Here is a 20,852-nt window from a genome sequence, read left to right as displayed (position 1 = left end):
TTGAAAAATTCTTGCATAATACGAAAGAGTATAATACAAACGAGCCCTGCATCAAAATACTATGAACGAGAAATTTCAGTGACGTCAACCTCATTGAATCGATGATTCGTTATCGAACTAAATTAGCTGTCTGCCCTGTTCAATGTCATACACGCCCCATAAACGCATTAAAATAACATTGGAATTGCATTTTGCCAAATGCGAGGCTTAGTCCGTGACAGGTTAAAAATCAAATGTATGTCGCATTCTGAAAAGTTTGATAGCCACTGTAGTACACCAGAGTTGGATCAATTGTAATTTGTAATTGAGCAGATGGTAATTATATATATATTTCGTGTAATTGTAATTGCAATTGTAATTTGACGAAAATTTCGCCTAATTATAATTTTAATTACAGTGCATTGTCATTGAGACCTGACAAACACAACATAAAATAATTAGCGCTTCTTCGTTTTACGATCAACAATCAGCCGGTCTTCACCGTGTCACCAATAACCATGAACATGTCAAAATTTATAAACGTTAAAATAAATTGATTTAGCGTTGGGATTGGTGTTGTGGGCGCGGGATGTTAGGGTTGCGGATGGGGCATATTAGGGTTACGTGTATGGAAATATCAGGGTTGCGGGCTAGGGTTTTTGTCAGGGTATCCAATGATTAGGGTTGTGGCGTAGGGTTGTGGCGTTTGTTTTGTACCGTTACTACCGTATCTTGCCCGTCTACTAGTTTTTGTTTTTGGTATTATTACGTCACACAGACAAAATAGTTCTTACATTTCGAATTTGATTAACCCATCACTGACGTTCGCTACTGCTGAGAGTCAGTCGAAAAGCTTTTAGCGAATGAATTAACAATATGAAGTTACTGTTTCGCGTTTTTCTGAAGTTCTGTACCACAAATGGATTGTTCAAACTTTTGGTTCTTAACAGTCGCTTAAAACTTTTTCTGTGTTTGTATTTTTCAGTGCTCACGACTAGAAATAGTTAGAAAACGTTCGAGTCTTTTTTAACTAAAGGGTATTCTACGTATCATGAATGAAATTTTGTGATTGTTGCTAATTGCGTCGCTACGGTTGTACCGAAGTTGAATTTATGATTAAGCAATTATATGTTTTAGCAGTAATCGTTATTGCAATTTGATATTTTAGTAATTGTAATTGTAATTGTCATTGTAATTTAACTGAATTGATGTAATTGATCCAACTCTGTAGTACACTAATAGAAATTGTTTGCAAGTTCTCTCAACTTTGTAGCGATACGTAGTTGAAGTACATCCTAGCACTTCGTTTCACAGAACAATATGCAGTGTTCGAAAATCGGCGTTTCAGCATCAAAAAACTGTTGTTGTTGTTGTTGTTGTTGTTGTTGTTGTTGTAAAAGAAGTATACAAACTACACTACTCGAGTGAGTGAGAAAGTGGTACTTGAGTGATAGGGAAAAAGTGTGAGAAGCCTACTTGGTTACTGACGACTTCAAGCTTTTAAGGAGGGAGGCATATGTCGAACTTGATTGGGGTGCTGAGTCACAAAGGTTTTAGATCCACTGCGCGATGCCATGATAATAGCGATATAAGAGCATACAACGCTGCTTTATTATCACGAAAATCCATGCAACGATTTCAGTTTGCAATCATTTCTCTTCCAGTATATTGCCTAATGAGTACGTCATTTTTTCAGACTTCAACTCTGCTGTACCGATCTGGAATAGAAAAACAGTCGAATCAATTTAAATGGTATCCAGGATATCCACGTTCTTCGTCATCAAGCAAGTACATGCTGATGGGGGTCAGAAATGACGGTGGCTCAATGAACGGAATATATAATCACGACAAATCAAACACTGTACAGGGAGTAATGTGCGAGAAAGAAGTCTGATAATTCGTTAAAACTGTAGATGTAATACCCTTCGATGCATTCGATCAGAAGAAATTCACTTAAATATGTACATATTGCTACATTGTTAATGCAATATCGATGCTGAAAATATAATAAAATGTCGCAGAGCTTTTGTAAATATTATGATGGGTATAACCAGGGCCGAAACGGCACTTCATCAGCCCGCCAGAAGACGTTGGTCTTGGAGCTCCCACGGGTGATAAACAAAACTTTAAAACCAGACCCGCCTCCCAATATATGTTTTCACCGCTACTTGTGAGCGAGATTTGTTGTACTGATTGCTGTGCAGGTTTAATTCGCCGAATCGCGTAAAGCGCGAAAATTGTCTATAATTCATGATTGAATCGTTCAATAACTATCGGGAATTTTATACATATTACTATATTTTTTGTCCTCTCTCTGCCCACGTAATCAGATTTGCCGGTGAATATGAGTGAGGGGTTGTCTTCGAATGTTGGGCCCATAAATAATAATTAAACATATTTGTTCTGACCTTTGGTATAATGAATTCGTTACATGATGATATTTTGCGACTTCGCGTCTGCTATGTCAAAACATATGGAAATAAACTAAAAGACGCACACGACTTCAAATAGGTATTTCTCCACTGGTAAATAATTTTTCTCTGCGGGGTGGCATTTGTCTTGTGGGCTTCAGCTAACCAGGAAAGGAGCATTCGGCAACAATTTTGAACGGAAAAAATGGTTGATATTGATTTTGAACTTGATTTGGGCTAATTTTGGCGTGCTGGTTCCAGAAATGCCGCTGGTTTTCTTCCATCACGTTAAGTTTTTGCTCTACGACATATGCCGAAAATATGCAAATTTTTACGAAATTAGCCATTACTTTTTCATACCACATAAAAATCCACACTTTTACCATATAATAAATTATATAGCCAAGGGCTCGACTGAATTATTAAGAAAAAAGGTAGGCCGATGCTTCCACTCATTTTTGGTTAGAGGATGCAATCATCGGAGGATATTTCACACACATATTTAATGCAAACTGCAGGATATGGCAAGAAATAAAAAACATTACATTAGTAGTTAGTATGATCGGTCTTGAGGTGCGTGGGGCTCTTATGGGCCCGCTCGACCGGTGACTCGTGTTGGCACATCGTACTTTTAGGCATAGGCATCTCTCGCACGTCGTACTTTCGGGTATAGGTTGCGTTAGCATGTCGTACTTCGTATGGTGTTGAATATGTACCAGGTATAGTAAATAGTCACGTGATTGGTCCTTAGTTAATGTGTATATCCCAAATTATTATGTATTACCGATTCGAGGTAATCCTGACGTTTACGGTGAGTGCGACAATGATGTATCCTTATTTTTATGGCTGCGGTGGTGATTCGTACTTTCGGGTATAGGCTGCGGCGGCATGTCGTACTTTCAAGGTGTGAAATAGTTTGCTGAATCTAGGAATCAGCCGCATGGTAATGTTTTGGTAATTAGTTAACCACAGAGCCGGCGTAGACGGTGATTCGAATATCAACGCAATATTACGCTCACAAACTAACACTTCAAATAGGTGTGAAATGTATTACAAACCCCGCGATCGCTCACAAGATAACACCTCAGACATAGTCATCTTTCACGACTTGGTGTCATAGCCATACCGATCACTCACAAGGTAATATTTAGGTATTTAGTTGTCACAGAATCCGCTTCCACTGGAAGAATAATAAGTATAATAAGTAACGAATAACAGAACCGCCACCGGCGGGAACTTGAATACCAACAAATTGGCACTTATTGTTTTCATAAGTCAATAGATTGAAAATTGTTTTCTGTTACACTAAATTATTTTTCCCCCTACGCTAACATAATTTGTATCTAGAAAAAACGATGCACACCGATGAAGCGATGTTGGTCAATATCCATACTGCGACGAGTGAGTAAAATACGCCTTAAGTTCGTTGTGATCCGATATACTCTCGTGTCACGCAAAAAACTCCAATGTATTATACAGTGTGTGTAATTTTGTTGAAATGAATATGAAATAAATAATAATGAGCCGCGTCGGTTGTTACTTTCGATCCATTAGCTTTAATCCAGTAATTAAATAGTATATTTATATTGAAATGAACCCGAATATTTTCGGCTGACACTCGTCAGGGGTAATCGTCAGCAACTAGTAGAGAATTGGAAAGAACATTGTATACCATGTTTACAGACTTTGGATAATATTATCCTGATGTCGAGGTGACAAATTACAATATTCTGATACAATTCAACTTCACTTGTACCGCGAGTGAGATTTCAAGTTGGTAAATTAACACATTGATTGAATATTATCATGATTCTGATGACGCAACTAAAGTCAACCCTATTCTAGAAGCGTGAAAACATATAGCGACTGTATGAAAAATCGAAAACGGAGCTGAAAGTTGGTCAAGTCAAGTAATATTCAGTTTCCAAAAGATTAAACTCCTAAAAAATATCAGAGTTGTACCGGCAAGTGACAATTTGTTGGTATTCAAGTCGTCGCCGGTGTGGTTCTGTTATTCGTTGCCCTTCGTGAGCGATCGTAGGATTTTACAATTATTTCACACGTATGAGTATGTGGTAACCTCACAAAGTACGATGCGCCAACACGAGTTTCGCAGCTATAGGTCCACTGCCCCATTCAGCTTATCCAGTGAAGCTTGAAACTGCTATACGCTCGATCATTTGGATCAAGATGGAGATCTTAGGGATAGCAGTCCTAATGATGAAGATTTTGAAATCGAAGAAGATTCAGAACGTTGAGCAGTCCATCAACACGAGATATTGATCTGATATAAGCTTGGGACTTGGAATAGAAATCTTCGCAACTTTTAACATCCTGACGAAATGAGAAAAGATTACTTGGCAAGGTAGAGAAGTTATCTCACTTTCGATGAGGAGAAACAGCCGTTTATTCGTAGGTCTACTTTCGCTAGCTTTGTGTGTTGCTGTGATACTGGCATTGACATGATACTGTCACCATGGATTATTGGAGGAGTTAGGAATACCGATTTACAACACAGTTGAATGAAAAATGCCTCTAGGTAGCTCAAAAAGGATCCTAAACTGTGATGTTCTCCAAAATGGCAACGTCATAGGTGCATTAACAATTGCACACTCAGCTAGTATTCCTGAATACTACAGAATCATTGCGAATAATGTAGAAACATTGAGTTGTTGCAATATCACATGCACGAATGGATCGTACGTGTCAGCTTTGAAATATTGTGATTGATGAGTCAGAGATTGGTAAGAGGAAAATGTCCTCAACATCTGAAGATGACGGGGGTAAGATACCAGAGTAGATTTAAGTTTACATATGTTAGCTTAGGGTTATCATACGTCCTCCTTCAGGAGCATTTGTCCTCCTTTTTCAGGTTTTTAAATATGTCCTCCGAGGACGCCCAAATGTCCTATTTTTTGAGATTTTGTCCTCTTTTTTAAAAATCTTAGTCAAATTTACTGTCAAATTGGAGTGAGATACCGTAAATCAGCACCGAAGTAAATCTCCGGCGGGTATTCCGGGAGCCGAGCCAGAAAAGGGCCTTTTTTTAGGTCAACCACCTGTGAACGTGAAGGAAAAAACAGTATTTTGGGCGCTGAGCGAGAAAGTTGACCTTTTTTTAGTCAACCGACTACGAAGTGAGAAAAATTTACCAATTTTTGAGATTTTTCTTCGGAATTCTGGGTTTGAAAATTTTGAAAAAGTGTCCTCCTTTATCGATTCCAAAATATGGTAACCATATGTTAGCTGACTATTGCTCGAGTATCAAACTAGACAACCTACAGAGTTATGGCTTATCAGCGTACATTTGGACCCTGAAAGTCGGCTTTATTTGTCCTGTAGAAGCAATATCGGTTTAAATCAACCAAATAAAGCAGGGCAAATGTTTATTTGAAGTCTATTGATTTACTTTCGACTGCTTATGGTTTTTGAAACGTTTCATACAATAAGCACAAAATTTGAAAAGTAGTGCTATTATGTGGCTAATGGGACAATGTGGTGGGTTCCTAACCCAAAAACTAGACGTGATGGAGAAAAACGGAAATCACTTTTGAACTCATCGTCCATAAGTTAGTCCAAACAATTGTCTGATCAAAGTCAACAAAAATTGCGTTGACCAGTGTAATTTATAAGACAGGGCAACAAAAATATTTTTTTTTTTTTCAAAAATCATGATGTGTGAGATCGGTTCAGGGGTATATCAGGGGCGCCGAGTCCGAGAATGGCATAACTTCTGCCGAATTGGCTATGTTGTTTGAGATATCGCCTCTTCCTACATATGCCATGGAAAGTAGCATCCTTGTGAGTAATATAGGTTATTAACTAGGAGGTGAATATGGGCGTAGATTAGTTTATATCATCTCCCATGTAGTACTAACATGTGCGTTATAGTGCACTGATAAAGCAATCGTTAGTTTTATCCTGAAATTATCATTTGTAGACTATTTTCCCGACAGATTACGTCAATTAACACCCCCCTCATTTAAGCTACAGAAAGAGTCAAATGACAATTATCTCATCACCGATGATTAGTGAGCTCAAATTTAACACGCTTTACGACGCTTTTTAATATTAGATACTGTCCCTTGCTATCATTTTCAGAAATTTCAAATCATGTTTGATTTATTAAGTATGTTAAAAATTGAGTGAGAGCTAGAAAGAGAAAGTGTTGCAATGACTTAGGTTTGTTTTGCTACGTATGTTACGAGAACACGTTGAACATGAAGCGATTCAATATGTGAAATATCACCAAGTGCACTTACAAGGAGTACTTTGGTACGGCGTTGAGAAATCAAGATAAACTCAAGGCACCGTAAACGTCCCGCCAGCATTAATCTAAAACTTCGCGCTTATGGATCGAAAGGTAGAGTCTAAATCAGGGGTCATCAACCTGGTGCCCGCGGGCACCGGGTAGCCCGCGAGGACCAGATGTGTGGCCCGCGAGCCTGCTCTAAAAATAGATCGAATTGCAGCATTTGGCAATATTCGTCAGATTATCACCAGTGAGCTTTTAAATATATAAATTGAGTGATTTAGCTATTCTTGTTTAAATCAAACTATAACATGTGACTTGGAAATGACAGTAGGCCTACATATATATAGAAACACTTAAAGTGATGATATAAAATATCCTCAAATAAAATTAGTAATATACCAACATGTAATAGAATAACAAGAGATCGAAGACGTATAGAATACGGCGTAGGCTACTGCCCATACATGCGATATTACGGCATGCCATCCACGGTCTTCTTGAAATGGTGGGGGGCTCAGTTATGGTAGCCCGACGTCACGGACAATGCCAAAGTAGTAAACAACATTACTATCCGGTAGCAGATAGCGGTGACGTAATAGCAGATGCAGTATGCCCATTACGTATTGCATCTTTTAACACAGCTTGTCTCTCTTACACTCAATGCAGTTTATAGTACCATGTTTCTAACTTTCTGTAATCGATCCTGCTGTCAGGTATAATGAAATCTGTCATGTCTGGATGCTGAACAGTCCGAAATTGAAATTGTACCACTGCAAAATCACCTGCACCGCGAAGCCCACAAGGCTGCAGCAACCTTTTGGTGCCTTGTTGACACGGAAAAGTACAGTGGTGAATGCGCATATGCGCAGCAGCGATGAAGATTGCAAGCGTGTTTGGTTCAACTTATCGTTGTGCGTCAGCCTTTACGGACACGACATTGATCAAAAAACAAACACAGAACTCGCCTCAATAATGCACATTGCACATCTGCAACAATCACTCAGAGTTGCAGTGTAATTTTCATACCAGAGTACAGCGCACAAGTTAATAGCATTCAATACCAGGCCTGTCACTGACTGGTATAGAAACAGATAACACGATGTCCAGTCTAACGTATGACGTGATTTATTTTGAAATCTGAACTTACAGTTGTTATATAATAATTTATATAAACACGGTGCCAAGTAATTCGTGATTTCCTAAAAAGTCTTTGTGACTAGCTGGTTGAAACGAGATGTTTTGAATTAAAAGAATCTCCTAGAAGTCTTATCGCTATGCGGTACCTGCCCAATGCTATGAATATCAAAGCGGAAATTCCGTCTGAAACGGGTAAACGGCGGGGGTAAATGGTAGCCCGTCGCTTCAATCAGTACCCAAAAGTAGCCCTTGGTTGCAAAAAGGTTGGTGACCCCTGGTCTAAATGATGCAATTTGTAATCCCCGTAGTTTTGTGCTAGCCAAAGAGCCATCATGATTATAGACATTTTTTACATTAATGAGATGTAAGGTAGGAATAAAAGCAAGAAGTCATAGCACTTCCTTAACATTGACTCTGCTTTACAGCCAATTACCCACTACCCTGAAATTCCAGTTGCAGCTTTACGTCCCTGTCAGATCTGATTTCGAATGATGCTACGATATAGGATGTAGTGAAAGATGTAGATGGCAATAGTATATGCTGTGGAAAATCCATTAACACCCACTCCTCAACATTAATACGAATACAGAGTGAACCAACGCCTTTTACTCGAGATCAATTGAACAACGAAGATCTTAACTTGTGTTGAGACGACAAAAATGCGGGGATAACGTAGGGGTGTTGTTCACAAACGTTCTTGAATCAAGCATAAGCATGAGCATGAAAGTTCAGTATCATCGTTTCCCCCTAAACCCGGGAAATATGAGCGAGGAACAAGTGGAAGGTTTCTCCTATAAATCAAATAAATGGAAGAGAAACATCAAGATAGTTGGGATGCCGACATTATGACTGATTACTACCAGCTGCCTATTGCGGATATGTCACCATCCAAATCGTACAAGAGGACTTCTGCAGATGACTTCAAGCTAATTTGAGTTATTAACAGGAGTTGTATTTAGGAACTTCACTAATCCACGTCCTGATATTGATTTATTTCTACGAGAAGCTTGGAACACTCATTAGTGAAAAAAATTATTGCTTGCTTGTTTATTTATTTCGTTTGTGCTTACAAATTGTCGTCTTTTTGTAGGTTCAGTCATACTTTGTTTGTGTACCAAATTACTGCTATTTGTTTTTCAATTCAAACACATTGATCGGCATAGGAAGCTTATTGTCACAAATTACTATATATTAGGAGAATCATATGAAAATACGAATAAATGGAATATTTTTGTGTTCGATAAGTGGAAAAAATGAATTTATGTAGCACAGTTTCGTTCGTTGTGTTTTACATTTCTCACACTCTCGTGGTTTCAGTACAGACGGGCCGACTAAAACATTTAATATAGGCTGTTAGGAGAAAATGTAACATAGTTTGAACAAAATATCTATACATAAATTCACTATCAGAAAGAATGTACACACGGTGTATTTGTTCATTCTAGAATTGTGTTGAAGTATTTCTGGATATCTCAACTGCCGTAGCATATTCCCGAGCTGAATCCCACAGTGCTGTGTATCACTCGAGCTGCGATAAACATGACCATCCCAGCAAACACAAAACCGTAAAAGGATCATCCGGGATCATCTCGATTAGGTTCTGATTTTCTAAGTGTCGAGGGAATGTCTAAAATACGTAGTAGGATGGTCTTGTGGTTATATTCAATCAGAATAAATTCATACTCGGTGTTGTTCCATCTCATGCATTAGGCTTCGTTATATCCGGTAGTTAACCTAATAATGCAAATTTTCTATCTCTCGCGGGTACGACTAAAATACGTAGAAAGGATGACTTTGTCGGTACATTCAATCACGATGAATTCTATCCGGTTTTGTTCGATCTCATGCGGTAGCTTCGTTCTATCCATTAGAAAACAATGTTCTCCCTTCGTTTTATTGCGTGAGGATGTCACCGGTGTTGTATATTCGTGTTGTTGCTTCAAGGTCGAATAGTTTTGTTTTCCTCTGATATATATGATCTTCATTATATATATATTCGCTCTTTCGGTAATCTCGCATGTTCTACGAGAATGGTTAATAGTTTTATTCAGAGAATAACTAAATAAAAGTGATATGTTGTACGTTTAGGAATATGATTATCGATGCGTGACTTCTAGAATATTTCTGCGATTCAAATTTTACGTCATCGCGCCATACAAAGATTTGACGCGCAACAGGTCGCAGCCAGGCATAGTTCGCTCTTTCTGTATGGTAAATGCCGTAAATATATAGGAATTGTGACTGACTGAGGTAGCGGGTTAAAGGTATATATGCAGTAGCATATAGCTTATGGGGTATTTCGAATTGCCTGTAGTATATGACGCCTAGAGCTGTTTGACTTTCTGCAAAACAGGTGTAGACAACTATAGAAAAGTTTCAGCTTTTCCAGGTTAGAATTAGAGCTAAACCGTTTTTCCGAATTAGATTACAATTATATTGCTGGCATTTCGCTCTAATTTAGTGAAATTAGACCACTATAATTCGCTTCAAACATCTGAATTACCGGTAACTATACCTACGGTATATCATAATATTTATGCTTGAATTTTCTAGGTATATAAGTCATATAGATACATTCCTGTAGAACACTGATTCATGATTTTATAAAAGTTGGTGCAAGAATGGACATTTTCGACTTGATGTTGATTAATGGAGCAAAATTTGATATTTGAGTGCAATTATACCTCGAATCCAGTGACAAGATTATTAATCGTTGAAACCAAACGCAGCTTGATTATGTTGGCCCAGAGAATTTGGCTAGCCAGACCATATTGATGGAATATGGTCACAGTAAGATAATATTTTGGGCTATTTTACATGAACTTTCCAACATTTGATTTGATATGTCCACTAAAACAGTTGTTATTCTGCTTTCGAACAAGACCTTAATTGCTGGTTTCAATGGTAACTGTGTTTGTCAAAGGCTGCAAAGGTAATTTCTTTTCCATGTTAGATGTTTATTTGTTTGTTTGTGGTGTTCATGGTGGTGGTTCGACTACACTGGTCATTTTACACCAGGCCGGTTCTTATTATTATTATTCCGTATCTGCCCCATTACCAGTGAACTCGGCACTTGGTGAATTCGGCCGCACAAACTCGGCACTTGGTGAATTCGGTCGTGGTAGATCTCGTAGCGGTACCGGTCACCATGATTGGTTACTGGAATGTTTGCCGGTGAACTTGGCACTTTGAGTGGTTGTCAATGTTGTACGGGGGTCAGGGCATGCGTAGATCACACATTCACGGCGTGATTAGATCACAGATTGCGTAATTGCGGGAAATAACGCGACGCTCTTCACTTGGTGAACTCGGCCCTTGGAGGAATTGGCACTAGAACACCTTCGCATTAGAAATGCATTTAGTATGAATGAACAGTATCAAAAAGGAAATTTAAACGTGTCGTGGCTCGTGGTAGATCTCGTAATCTTGGGATCCTTCAACCGTGTTATCGAGACACCCTAATCCCAGAGTGGAATCGTCTCTCCAAAGGCAAAAAATAATTTATTTTGACGTGATCATGCGAAACATTTGTTGATGAGGAACACTGACTTGTCGTGATCGATAAACGAAGAAGCGCCGCTTGATGTTCCACAGTTTTGATCTCACATACAACGCCAAGATCCATCTTCTCAAAACTTACACGACACAGGCCCGTGACTCATGCCATCGATTCCAAGCAGACCGCGCGTGGTCGGTATATGAGCGCTGTGTTATTTCCCGTGGCTACGCAATCCGTGATCTAATCACGCCGTGACTGCGCGATCTACGGATGCCCTGACCTCCTTACAAGGTTGACGAATCACTCGCTACTGCAGCTTACAATCGCTATTAGCCCTATCACTACCTGAATCATTGTCGCTTTCTGGCATACATACTGACCTTTATGTTGTAATACATCACAATTTGACAATATGTTTTCATTATAGTTTTAGTTATAATAAAATCCACCACGAGCATACATCCAAAATACCGGTCAAATACTGACAGACAGCCATATGAAATGCATAAAACGACTTATTGATTTCAGTCGAGATGCAGAGAGATCTTCTTTCCGGGACAAGTTTGATACAACTATTCCTGTTCTTGAATTGAAATGCAGACAAAATCTGGTTTATCAAACAAGTCTGTGCCTTGGCGGGAAGAATAGGATTAAGCAACCCGCAACTACCATCAGCAGCCTACTCACTGTGTGGCACGCTACTTCATTCAGAGGCCAATTATGAATGATTTTCTCCTAAGTTTAGGCTTGGCGTAGTCTCTGATATCTGGGTAATTCCACTGGCCTCATATTCGTGCGATCTACTGTCAGCCAGATATCTTTAGCAGTGATAATCGCCTGATCACGGCCATTGTGGCTGCAGGTTGAACCAATCCTTAGAGCAGTGCTTCTCAACCGGGGGTCCGCGGACCCCTGGGGGTCCGCGAAGCATTTTCAGGGGGTCCGCGAGACCTCCGAATTTGAAAAATGATTAATAGACGAATTTGTATTTTTTCAATTATGTAAATCACGAGACAGATTCGCTTCATAACTATGGTAAAACTTCACGACTCACATAACAAAAATGGCCATCGGAAATGAAACATCCTACTATACAAACTCATTTTTATTGATAAATTGACAGCAGCCTAATGATACAAACATATATTGCTATTTGAAGATGTTTTATCGCGGTTTGCGCTAAAATAAAGTCAGACTATATTAAGATCAATCAGGGTGACTTCGAGATGTTTATAAGTTGGCAATCTCAGTAATATAGTGAGCAGTCGCTAAAAATGGAAATTTTGATCCATTTTCTTCTGTATACATAACCACTATTCAAGTATAATTGCAAGTTGATCTGCTAGATAGGAATGACTAGGCTCGACTTTCACTCAAAAAACTGTTTCTAAATTTTGGAGCCTTACGGTGTCGTCGGAAGCGTTACGAGTTCATATTACATTCACCACGACCTGTCTTCGAGGAAGTGGATTTTCAGCACTCGTTAACAGCAATTCAGAAGCGCGGGTTTCAAGACATGACCATAAATTTCAATAAATGCACCTGCAAAATTCGCTTTGAAATAATAAAAATTCATACAATTTCTACATAATGTATAATATTATTGATAGAATCAGTAAAATTGTTCCAGTTATCGCTGCAATTTCTACATAATGTATGATAATATCTATAAGATAGGCCATTTGGTTGCTGTTCATCACTATCCCACAGTTAAATTTTGGAGACGTCATATCACGGTTGCGCGATAATTGAGCTAAATTTTAACGAAAACTTGAGGGGGTCCGCGGCGCTCCCATAACGGCCGAAAGGGGTCCGCGAGGACAAAAAGGTTGAGAACCACTGCCTTAGAGGACGATATTTTATGAACTGCTGCCTTCGCCAACGCTGCATTCTTTTCAATTCACCATCAAACTTATACTGATATTTGGGCATATCGCAATCACTTCATGGCTTCAGTCTCCATCGTAAAATAAAGGCTAAATATAACAACAAAATAACTCGTAGATTAACTGAAATGAATATCACAAATTTTAATCAGAAATTATTACAAGATATAGTATTTGGGTGAACAGTTGAAATGCCAACCGTTGTAACGAACATCTATGATTGTAAATTCAGTCACAGATATTGCAGACAGAGAAAACAGATGGGTTGAGCATATATTATTGAATGCACTAACAAATGATGTCAAAGCCATAACCACAACTCGCCAAGATCCGGTAAGGGGTACCGACACTCTTCCGCGGTTTAGCATTAAAATATTAATGGACTGGTAGTACGCATTACGTTCAGAGCACAAATAACTTGACAAGTATCACGCTGTTCACTGCCGCCAATCTGACATTTCAGGTCACGGAAGACTATAAGCATTTATCTATATTAGGCTTACCATACGTCCTCTTTTAAGAGGATTTGTCCTCTTTTTTGAAAATTTAGGTCAGATTTAGAGGAAATTGCGAGTGATATGCCGCAAATTAGCGCAGAAGTGAAGCTCCGGCGGGTATTTCGGAGGGAAAAGTGGCGATTTTAGCTCCGAGCGAAAAGAAGACCTTTTTTTTTTTTTAGTCATCCACCTGGCAATGTGGAGTGAAAAACGTGATTTTGAGCTCTGAGCGGGAGTGATGACCTTTTTTTTTTTTTAGTCAACCGATCATGAAGTGGGAAAAATTTACCGGTTTTTGAGAATTCTTCTCCAGTTTTGCATGTCTGAAATTTCTGAAAAAGTGTCCTCTTTTTTCATTTCCGAAATATGGTAAGCCTAATCTATATCAAGTCCTATTTTAGAAGCCTAACGCAAACAGGCAGTTAATGTGACTGAACTGCTATTCGAAACACCATTTGACCATCAATACACATCTAAGCAAGCATGTAAAAAATTTCAATAATAGCCCGAAATATCTCTTGCTCAACTTATCTCAACGAAGAACTTCATTCATATTCCCTTTCAACGCTATAATCACGAAAATACAATTCGCCGGTATGGACGGAATATTATTCAAACTAACAGCTTCTTTGAGGTACAGAACTTCAATATACAATTGAATAGTATATTCATATTGAAATGAACCCGAATATTTTCGGCTGACACTCGTCAGGGGTAATCGTCAGCAACTAGTAGAGAATTGGAAAGAACAGCGTATATCAACAATCGTAACACAAAATATGACGTCACCAGCACGAAATGTCGAATACGAGAGCGTTCAATGTACTATTTTTAGATGATACACGAACTCTTTTTGTTGACACAGCCTTGGCTGGTGTATTTTGATAAAAGTCGACTCCAAGGCACACAAATGAAAGTGTGAGCGACCCTTTCCGAGTATGCGAAATCTGTCGTCTCGATAATTTTTCGCACAAGCGGGATTATCCAACAAGTGTTTGCCAATTGCAGAATTTATGGCCTTTGATTGTTCCGCATCAATCTTGAGCGGGTGAGTTAAGGGTGAGCTTTTCACCGAGCGTGTTCTAATGAATCTAGGAACATGCTGATTTATGCGTTCCTGAGAACAGCATTGTCATACAGGCGCAGCCATGTCTGCTTCTCTCTGATCAACTAACTCACGGTGCAATCCTTAATTATGATTTCAAAGCGTTTCATAAGTCCGGTACCCAGAATTTACCAAGATATCAATTCATTAGGGTTGAGTACATCATAAATGCCGATAATGCAAGTCTTCTCGCTTCGACGAACTTACGCGTATAAGCTCCACACTCTCGCACGCTGCGCAGTGCGCATACCTATATAATTGCATAAGCAGTCACTAAAATGTTACGTTTAAGCAAGTGGTGGGGAATCTCGGCTGACTGGGGCCGCGGGCTACATTATCATGTAAGACGGGAAACTGTCCGCGGGCCGGACAAAATCTCGTCGCGGCCCGCGGGCAGTATGTTACCCGTCCCTCTTATGGACGGTCCTATATAACAATCTGCTTCTCATTTTGCTCGCGGAAGCTGTAGAGTATACTTACACGGCACCTCACCACCGTGGACTAAACCTCACCAAAATAGACTCTGTATAAAACTATTACCAGGAATTAGATTCGCATCATGGCAAGTTTAAGCAATAATGACATCCGAAATATCAATAATATAGGTGCTAGAAAAGGAAATATACTTATGATATTCAAGTATTTGAAAGTATGGAATATGTATGAAGTATGATATGGAACAATGTTGGTATGGTATGGAAAATTGCAAGTATGGTATGGAGAGGGTAAGGCAAGTATGGAGCAAGGAAAATTCTCGTTCCATACCATACCATACCATACCATGCCCTGCGCTCAAGTGCTCACGAACCTAGCAAAGTTTGGCAGAAGAAACGTCACGGTGAGGCCGCGTGACAATCAAGCGCATTAGATTGGTTAATAACGCAGACATCCATCTCTCTGACCGACCGATGGAAAGGAGAACAATCGATCTTCTTGATTCGAGAGCGATCAGTTTTTGTACAATGTACATCAAAGGTGCCGCCTCGCCGTAGTGTCAAAACGGTTGCGTTCACTTCTCTCCTGCACATTCTTCGCCTGGTTCGGCGTTGAATGTACAACACACTTTTTTTGTTGACTTGTGGATTAATTTAGCAGCCGGCAGCATCCCCGAAAAGCGCGGTTCATTATGTGCTGCTGTGAGAACTACGAAGTAGCCTATATTTGAGAAGTTATTACTCACTGCAAGATGTGATGGCTTTTTAGGAGATGCTGTCTTGCGTGATTTTATTATCTGTTTCAAACGATCGTGGATTTTCCACAGCGCTGCCACCGTGGCCTTCGACACGGCGTTCTGGTTGCGAGAAACGACATCGCTCCTACTGGACGGTCGTATTTCGCAAAATTTAAGGGTAGAATATATCTGGTCTTAGTAATGATGAAACCTGATAAAGATGAACTGGGCACTGTCCGTTTTCGGTGACAAGTCAGTGATAATTCACCGGAATTTTGCGACACGTTAACTGTTCCAATTCTCAAGCTTGCTTTCAGCTAGCTGATTTTGATGGAGAAACATGAATCAATCATCTCACAAAATTACACGAGGATGGTGGTTGGTGATTGGTTCCAGGATTTATTCCAATTAGAAATTCCTCACCAGATAATCCATTCTGAGAAATTTCCAGGCATGAAATGTTTGAGCAGCTGATTACATTGTAGTTAGGGTTACCATAAGTCCTCTTTTCAGAGGATTTGACCTCTTTTTTGACTTTTTTAAAAGCGTACTCGGATGCGCTCAAAGGTCTTCTTTTTTGAAAATTTTGGTTAAATGTACGTGGAAATTGGACTGAGATATAGGACATCAGCGCTCGAGTAACGGTTTCGCGGGTTTGTCGGTCAACCAACCCCAAACTTGGGAAAAATGTATTATTTTTTCCGGATTTTACTCCAGTATGGTAAGTCTGAAAATTTTGAAAAAGCGTCCTCTATTCAGATCCCCAAAATATGGTAACACTAATTGTAGTATAGAACAATTTTGAGTTCAACCAAAAGTTCATCATCTCCAATCAATCGTTCTGGAAACGCAATTATTTTAGACTGTTATTTTTCCTATCAAAACTTAAACACAACACGACGAGAATGATGATAATGATACACCAGCTTCATCCGTCTCATTATTAGCTGTATGATATGCAGAACAACTTTCGTTTCATGATTAGGTGAGGTGAGGGATGTCGGGGGGCGGTGGCACTTTATTCGTTGTTCAAGGGGCGGTAGTTCAAAAAAGTTTGGGTGACACTGGATTACACGATGCGTTGATTGTGCAGAGAGTAAGCGAATCCACATTGTCTTCTGATCATCCGCGAAATAGACTATCTCTTATGTGACATTCGTAATCATGAATTTAAATCAAAAAACATATATCGCTATCCACACGCCCGATTGTTTGATAACATGTTTGCACTGTCGTTAAAATGTAAGGTCTTAGCGCAACATTTTGTTATCGCCGAAGAATTCGAGAATCGAGTAGTAAAGTTAAACAAATAATGTACCAGTTAACAAAATTTTCTGTCCCTCAAGTTATTATACCGGTTCGTGAAACTGATTGATTGCGTGAATTCTAGCAGAATAATTGAGACGTGCATGACCTCGTGAGCGGCATTCGATAGGTGGACGCCGTAGTGAGCGAACGTGCTCATCTAGACAGATAATTACAAGCGGGAGCTTCATCTCGAAACAGCTGTATTCGTTTCTCATCGTGTACGTTGTTGTCGCATCACGTGCTTGGTAACGTTGAAGAGATGTTAGGAGCGCAAAAGCGCTCCGCTAGTGATGATTTAGAGCAGTGGTTCCCAACCTTTTTCGACCCATCGCCCCCTTTTCAAGGTCAACACCGATCATCGCCCCCCAAATTTTGTGCACCGATAATTGGGCATACAGGCTGTAATCACCGGCGGGTTGACTAAAAAAAAAAAAAAAAAAAGGTCATCTTTCTCTGCTCAGAGCTGAAAATAACGTTTTTTCTCTCCGAATGGCTAGGTGGATGACTAAAAAAAAAAAAAAAAAAAAAAAAAAGGTCAGCCGTTTTGACGCGTCATCGCCCCCCTATCGCCCCCTTCGCTATTTTCGCCCCCCGTCGCCCCCTTTGTCCATTTTCGCCCCCCTATCGCCCCCTTCGTAATTTTCGCCCCCCTAGATCGCCAAATCGCCCCCTGGGGGGCGATATCGCCCACGTTGGGAACCACTGATTTAGAGGGCCCTTCCCTAAGGAAAGTTCTAATATAGGGAGACTGGAGTTAAAGACAATATGTCAGTTGTGATAACAGGTGTGAAAAAGCCAATCCGGCAATATATAATCCTATCTGCGTCAACAAAAACTTGCTACGTGTTATCGGAGGTCGATATCGCGATATTCGTGTCCTGTCATCTGGGGACTTGTGCGTTGAGTGTGCTAACAATAGTTAACTATCCAAATTATTGGCATGTGATAATCTGGGAGAGCCAGACAAACCGACAGAAATACGCGCAGAGATTTTCATAGCCAGAACTCAAGAAGTGCGTGGAGTGATTAGCAATAATGTCCCACTCGCCATGTCCGATGCCGAGATAAAAGATACTCTAAGTACTCAGCAGGTTACCTTCGTGAAACGTCTGAGCTATCGCGATAAGGAAGGAATAGTACCTAGTCGGTCGGTTTTGCTGTGTTTCTCCTCGACCGTCTTACCTGCAGTTGTTAACATCGGGTTTTTGCGTTTTCGAACGAGGGTTTACAATCCACCTCCGACCCATTGTTTTAATTGCAACCGCTACGGGCACAGGTCTAAGCACTGTCGAAGTCGTCAGTGATGCTCGAAATGCGGCATGAATCATGTTAACAAAGAGTGCAAAAACCTTCCATATTGCGTGCCGCATATAATTCAAATTTAACATTTGAAAATTTTCTCAGCAATAGCCATAACCTTCCTTGCCCTCAGACTATCCGTGTCCATGTCTGATAACCACTGCACTAGTATATAGATCACTAGAACAGCCATTTTCTGCACCCGAGCTGAACTTGCCTGTGTTCTTGATACGAGAGCGGATAATGTCGTAATGGAAGTTTACATGTTTTATGTTATTAAAATCAACGTAAATGCGCCAAATATCAGTTCGGCACTCAGCGCTCAGCACGGTGTGAGCATGTAGGTTATAGTTGTCACAAGTCACAATGTGCTTCGGGAAATAGTACCTAATAACACTGATGGGTAGTGAGTAATGAAATACTTATAATTTTTCAAATAAGTTGAGGTAGCGTTGGTACAACTTTGTGTCACTTTCCGAGTGAAACAGCATGAAATAACCATCACAGTCACAATCAATTTTCGAAGATTTTAACTTATTTGTAGCGTCATTATCAGTCATTTTCCATTAGTCGTGAATAGGCATCTTGCAATTTCGAAAGCAGTCAGTACCGATTGACAGCTAAAATCTTGTTAAACGTTCACCAAACATATATCTTACAAAATACTTACTCGACTACATCTGTTTATTTTCTTCCGCAGTATAGAGGCTACGAGATCAGTCATGATTGATGAAACATTGTTGCGTTGTTCTGACTTTTGCAGACCACAGGGTAGGCCTACATCTCCAGCACTTTGACATATCACCTGCAAGATAAAATTGTGCTGAATTCTACACCATCAAGTATATCCGATGGCAGAGTATCTTACCAATTTTGTGTCATTAATAGATTCACAATGCTGACACATCAATTGGAATTACACAGACCATATACAAGGCAAATCTGTCACTTTTGAAGCATCTGTAACACAAATATGCCAAGTAATTAATCAACTAGACCTGTGAGGCCGAAATTTACCTGAATTTCTCTTTAAATTCAATTTTAACTGGCCGTCGTTGGAATCAGCCATCCCAGACAACATCTTAGTAACAGTAACCAATGCTGACATCGTCTACTTCATGGAATACGTCCGCTATAGCAAACAGGACTAATTCTATATTCTGCAAAGTCACCAAATCACATATAATTTTTCTACGTACCAATCTCTTGGCTGCAGTTATCAATTGAGCACGACTGCACAAGAATATATAGGCTATATAATATAGCCATCGCAGCGGTGGAATCCCTTTCAATAAGATAATACTGACTGAAAAACTTGCCAACTTTCCGGGCTCTGCTGTACTCTCACTACGTATTCGCGTTATCTACTACACAACACGAATTAAGCCGGATATGACGTCAAAGGGTACTCACTAAAGGTGAATGATGCACAACCTCATAATCTGCACATAGATACTACGTCTCTAACACTTCCTATCTACAAATGACGCGACACATAGCAGCCCTCAATAAGATTCGGCCTGACTATGATCTCGACTCAAGCTGCAACAAACGCTACAGCTAACGGCAAAGCTTCTGCTGTCCAGTGAAGCCGAAACGAAAGGAATCGGCAGGCAACATTTTGGCGGACTTTTACCGAACTGTTCAAGGTTCAACCGCGGCCGTGTCTTTATTTTGTACAATATGCATGAACGATCTGTGATTAAAGTAATAATGATGAAAAATAATGACCATAATACTTCTGTTGTCTTGAGTATGCCTGCGGTATGTATGGAGTATTATGGACTACGTCTAAAGGAAACGTCTACTTACCCCAACCCAATAGCAACCTAACTAAGAGATCTATCGACTTCTCGGGACCTATCATCTGGAATGCATTACCATCACATATCCGTGAATTGCCTTATAATAGATTCAAAAAAGCCCTACTTGATCACCTCTTGTCGTTACACTAACACTGTTGCCCTACCTCGCCCAGACATTGCTTCATTGATCATTTGCTACCATTGTTTGATTTTTTTTCTATTTTCCTTTCGTAACTAAACATTTTTTTACAGCCAGACTGTTCTGAGTCAAGTGTACCTGTTTGATGCTGGTGTGATCAGACTAGATGACCTTCACGGTCTTATCGATCATTCCTATCTAATACCGAATACTGTGCACGCATATTTTCTGTACCACCATCACTGCCGTTTGCTATGTATTTTGGTTCGATGAAAATAAAGACTCTCTCTCTCTCTCTCTCCAGTAGGACATCAAATCTGGGGCGTATCTAGGGTGTGTTCGGATTATGTTGTCAATCGGA

The 20,852-nt window shown here is 39.8% G+C and overlaps 1 protein-coding gene and 1 long non-coding RNA gene across 5 annotated transcripts in view; one reads left to right on the top strand and one right to left on the bottom strand.

The window, feature by feature from the left end:
* The window catches only part of LOC145438075 (uncharacterized), a 103,392-nt gene extending 101,393 nt beyond the window's left edge, over nt 1-1,999 (top strand). For all 4 annotated transcript variants that reach the window (XM_080315467.1, XM_080315468.1, XM_080315465.1 and 1 more), the window contains exon 4: nt 1,676-1,999. In XM_080315467.1, the coding sequence (XP_080171593.1) occupies nt 1,676-1,873 (198 nt within the window). In that variant the 3' untranslated portion in view covers nt 1,874-1,999. The remainder of the gene's footprint in view (nt 1-1,675) is intronic.
* Nucleotides 1,614-19,875, bottom strand: LOC145438107 (uncharacterized). The gene is made up of 4 exons (XR_013914815.1): nt 19,565-19,875; nt 19,416-19,507; nt 19,218-19,352; nt 1,614-1,697 (listed from the first exon to the last, which is right to left on the bottom strand). It is a non-coding gene; the product is annotated as an uncharacterized LOC145438107 (long non-coding RNA).
* Between the last annotated feature and the right edge of the window lie 977 nt (nt 19,876-20,852).

This window comes from Botryllus schlosseri, chromosome 4 (genome assembly GCF_051294905.1).
Source record: "Botryllus schlosseri isolate E-star chromosome 4, Bs_hap1, whole genome shotgun sequence".
Classification (NCBI taxonomy): Eukaryota; Metazoa; Chordata; class Ascidiacea; order Stolidobranchia; family Styelidae; genus Botryllus; species Botryllus schlosseri.
Note: the sequence above shows the minus strand (reverse complement) of the source record. Positions and strands in the feature narration are given on the sequence as shown.